Here is a 4,427-nt window from a genome sequence, read left to right on the forward strand (position 1 = left end):
GATGGAGGAATTGAGGGGGATGAAGGAATCCAGGGGATGGAGGAATCCAGGGTAATGGAGAAGTGCAGGGAGATGAAGGAATCCAGGGGGATGGAGGAATCCAGCAGGATGGAGGAATCCAGGAGATGGAGGAATCCAGGGGATGGAGGAATCCAGGGAGATGGAGGAATCCAGAGGGATGGAGGAATTGAGGGGGATGAAGGAATCCAGGGGGATGGAGGAATCCAGGGGGATGAAGGAATCCAGGAGATGAAGGAATTGAGGGGGATGAAGGAATCCAGGGGGATGGAGGAATCCAGGGGGATGAAGGAATCCAGGGAGATGGAGGAATCCCGCGGGATGAGGAGGTTCATTCCCAGCCTCGTTCCACACTCACCAGGACGTGGAAGGGGAGGCTGTGGCAGCGCTCCAGCCCCGAGGGCAGCTCCAGCCCCCTCGCCCGCTCGGCGCCGTCGTCCAGGTGCGCCCGGGGCGAGTAGCGGCGCTCGTCGATGGTCGCGTTGTACCTGAGCCCTGCAAGGACACGCCCAGCTCATCCCAAACCCCGGGCAAGGAGCAGGAAATCCAGGGAAACCCCCGGCAGCTCCGGGAAAAGCAAATGAGGAGTTTTGGGAATGGATTATTGCGAGGGGCCGTGTGAAATCTGAGGGCCAGGGTGGAATTCTTTGCCTGTCAATATTAATTATTAATTAATTATTAATTAATTAATGTCCCCTGCTGCTCTGGAGGAATCGTGGCCCACCCCTCACCTGGATGATTTTTAGAGAGATTTCTCTTCCTGTGCTGCTGTTGGAGAGAAGCTGGAGATTCCCAGCCAAGCAGGGATTTTGGAGAGCCTCGGACTGGTTTGGGTTGGGAAGGACCTTAAATCCCATCCCATTCCCGTGGCAGGGATTCCTCCCACCTGGCTGCTCCAGCCTGGCCTTGGACATTCCTGGGATCCAGGGACAGCCAGAGCTGCTCTGGAATTCCATCCCAGCCCCTCCTCACCCTCCCAGGGAACAATTCCCAATATCCCATCCATTCCCCTTCCAGCTTAAAGCCACTCCCTGTGTCCTGTCCCTTGTCCTAAATCCCTCTCCTGAAGCCCCTTCAGGCCCTGGGAAGGGCTCTGAGGATTCCCTGGATTTTTCCCTTTTCCTGGCTGGACACTCCCAGCTCTCCCAGCCCAGCTCCAGAGCAGAGGGGCCGAATCTTCCACGTGGAAATAAAGATAAAATCAAAAAAATAAAGAAATCCCACTCCGATTTTATCCCACAGGGAGAGCAGCAGGGAGAAAAACACTGGATTAGTCAGCACAAAACAAAACTCTCGCTCGGGGCGATGGGAGTTTTTCCTTTGGCTTTGGATCCTGCTTTTCCTTTGGATCCTGTTTTTCCTTTGGATCCCGTTTTCCCTTGGACAGTGTTTGCTGCTATCGCTGCCTCCCGGGAATCCGCCGGGGGGACTCGGGGTCACGGCACCGTCCAAGGGTTCAAGGGGAGAGCCGGCCAGCTCCACAGATTCCCTGGGATATTATGGAAAACGCACATCTGGCCGGCAGATGTGTCCCAGACGGATGATCCCAGGACGGAGGAGCCCTGCGGAACGCGGGCCGGGCGCTCCCATCCCGCCGTGGCGACATTCCCGTCACACGGAGCGCGGAAAGGCAAATCCCAGGAGAGCTCAGCCCAGGGAACAGGGGAGGGACGAGGTGGGATTTAGACTCGGAAGCGCCAGATGGACGCATGGTTCCCATCCCAAAAATTGGGGCAGGAACGGGAATTCTGTCCTTACCCACGCTGGAGGTCTGGAAGTGAGCGGAGAGGAAGAGGGCGGTGAAGCAGACGAAGGCTCTCATGCACGTGGCCTCCTTCCCGTTGCGCTTGCAGTCCTTGGTGAAGATGTTGATCTTGGAGGGCTCGAAGCGGAGGCTGGCATTGATCCGGACTACGCTGCGGGACCTGGGGACAGGGATGGGACATCCCGGAGTCTCCCACAGATCCAGGTTTGCTTTTTTCCCCCTCTTTTCCACTCTTTTTCCCTCTTTTTCCCCCTTTTTCCCTCTTTTTCCCTCCTTTTCCCTCCTTTTCCCTTATTTTTCCCTTCTTTTTCCTTCTTTTCCCCTCCTTTTATCTTCTTTTCCCTCCTTTTCCCTCTTTTTCCTATTTTTCCCTCTTTTTCCCTCTTTTCCCCTCTTTTTCCCTCTTTCCCCCTCTTTTTTCCCTTCTTTTCCCTCTTTGCCCCTCCTTTTCCCTTCTTTTCCCCTTCTTTTTCCTTCTTTTCCCCTCCTTTTATCTTCTTTTCCCTCCTTTTCCCTCTTTTTCCTATTTTCCCCTATTTTCCCCTCTTTTTCCCTCTTGTTTTTGGTCTTTTGGGAATCCCACAGGGCCTCTCCAAGGTGACCCATCTCATCCAGGCACAGCCACCCTCCGTCCCTTCTCCCTTGAGCATTAATTAACATTTGAAATATTGCTCTAATTACATCTGAAGGATCCTGGGCAAATCCCCACAAAGGAATTTGGGATTTGTGGAGAACCCATGGGTGAAACTCAACAGAAAACCAACCCTGGCACCTCCTCCGGGCCCCAGGGGATTGGGATCCCCCGGCCACGTTGGGCAGGGGTTGGTTATTTGGGAAAGATTCCGTGGATTATCGCTGGGATCGGTTTTTCCTGGGAGAAGCTCGGCGGGATTTGGGATGGGGGATCGGGAGAGGATCGGCGGCTCACCAGAGCAGCACGGCGTTGCCCAGCGAGCCCACGGCCAGGTCCACCAGCCCGTCCTCGTTCAGATCCAGCTGCCCGTGGATGCTGCAGCCGAAGTACCTCAGCCCCGGGGCCAGCTGGGCGGCCGCGATCCGCTGGAAAGGAACGGCAGCGATCCAGGCTGGATCCCGGCGGGAGCATCCCCGCCTGCCAAGGGATTGCCAGGCTGGCTCCGCTGGAAATTCCCCTTTCCAAGAAGGAATTTCCAGGGAATGAAAGCAAATTCTCTTTGGAGAGTTCTACTGGATTTACCAGCAGAATTAATAATTAATATTAATTTAATTTTAATTTAACATTAAATTTTAAAATTTTAATTTTATAAAATAAAGTAAATAAATAATTAAATAAATAGAATTTATTTCCTATTTATCGAGAGTATTTAGTATTTATCAAAAGTGTAATAAATAACTTTTAAGAAACAATGTATTCATAATTAAGAATAATTAATAATTTATATTAATATAGCAGTAGTAGTGATATAATTATAATAAATAATATAGTGTGTAACTAATATAACAATACATAATGTATTATATTATATATATTTCTATTATATAATTATACTATATGAAAATATAAATATAAATATAAATATAAATATGAATATATATATGAATATAAACATTAATATTAACAATAATATTATGTTAACATTAATATTAATATTAATATTAATATTAATATTAATATTAATATTAATATTAATATTAATATTAATATTAATATATAGATGTTAGATATATTTATTTTATTATGTATTTATTTATATTCTATATATTGCATACATTATATAATTATATATATTTCTATTATATCATTATTATATATATTATATATATAATTAATAAAATAATTCTAATTAATACATTAATTAGAATTAATAAATTTATAGCAATCCCTCGCAACAAACTCTAAACGTTGCTTTTAATTCCAAGTTTTTTTCCCACAGCCATTCCATGGAGTAATTTATGTTGATTTATCCCGCTCCGTTAAAACCGGCACCAACGACATTCCTTCCCGCGAATATCCAAAATATCCAAAATATCCCAGGGTATTTTCCGTGAGAAACGAGGAAAAGGAAGCGCGGGGAAGCCCCACCTGCTTGTACTTCCTCAGGATGGTCTCCTGGAATCCCAGGAAAACGTAGATGGCTCCTTGGTGCTCGTCCTCCAGAGGGGCCCCCACCACCAGGTCGTTGTAGGAGTCCTGGTTGAGGTCGGGAACGGCGGCGATGCAGGAGCCGAAACGGGAATTCTGGTAACTCTGGAGATCCCCCAGCGCTCCGCTGGGAATGAAGAGGTTCTGCCGGAGGGGAAAAAGGCGGGAGAACAATTCCTGAAGGGTCGGCAGCCAGGCGGGGAGGAGGAGGGAGCCTCCAGCAGGGATTGGGTAAAGAAGGAGGGTTTTTCCTTCCTAATTCCAACTGGGAGAACTCCTTCCTAATTCCAACTGTGGAACTCCTTCCTAATTCCAACTGGGAGAACTCCTTCCTAATTCCAGCTGTGGAACTCCTTCCTAATTCCAACCATGGGAATTCCTTCCTAATTCCAACTGCAACTCTGTCCTAATTCCAACTGTGGAACTCCTTCCTAATTCCAACTGTGGAACTCCTTCCTAATTCCAACTGTGGAACTCCTTCCTATTTCCAACTGTGGAACTCCTTCCTAATTCCAACCGTGG

The 4,427-nt window shown here is 47.9% G+C and overlaps 1 protein-coding gene across 1 annotated transcript in view; it reads right to left on the reverse strand.

Moving 5' to 3' along the window:
* Nucleotides 1-4,427, reverse strand: part of ITGA11 (integrin subunit alpha 11) — a 33,138-nt gene that overhangs the window by 11,929 nt on the left and 16,782 nt on the right. Inside the window, exons 14-17 of the mRNA XM_033517035.1 lie at nucleotides 3,846-4,049; nucleotides 2,712-2,842; nucleotides 1,777-1,943; nucleotides 377-513 (exon numbers count right to left, since the gene is read on the reverse strand). Of these exons, the coding sequence (XP_033372926.1) occupies nucleotides 377-513; nucleotides 1,777-1,943; nucleotides 2,712-2,842; nucleotides 3,846-4,049 (639 nt within the window). The remainder of the gene's footprint in view (nucleotides 1-376; nucleotides 514-1,776; nucleotides 1,944-2,711; nucleotides 2,843-3,845; nucleotides 4,050-4,427) is intronic.

This window comes from Parus major, chromosome 10, assembly GCF_001522545.3.
Source record: "Parus major isolate Abel chromosome 10, Parus_major1.1, whole genome shotgun sequence".
Taxonomy (NCBI): Eukaryota; Metazoa; Chordata; class Aves; order Passeriformes; family Paridae; genus Parus; species Parus major.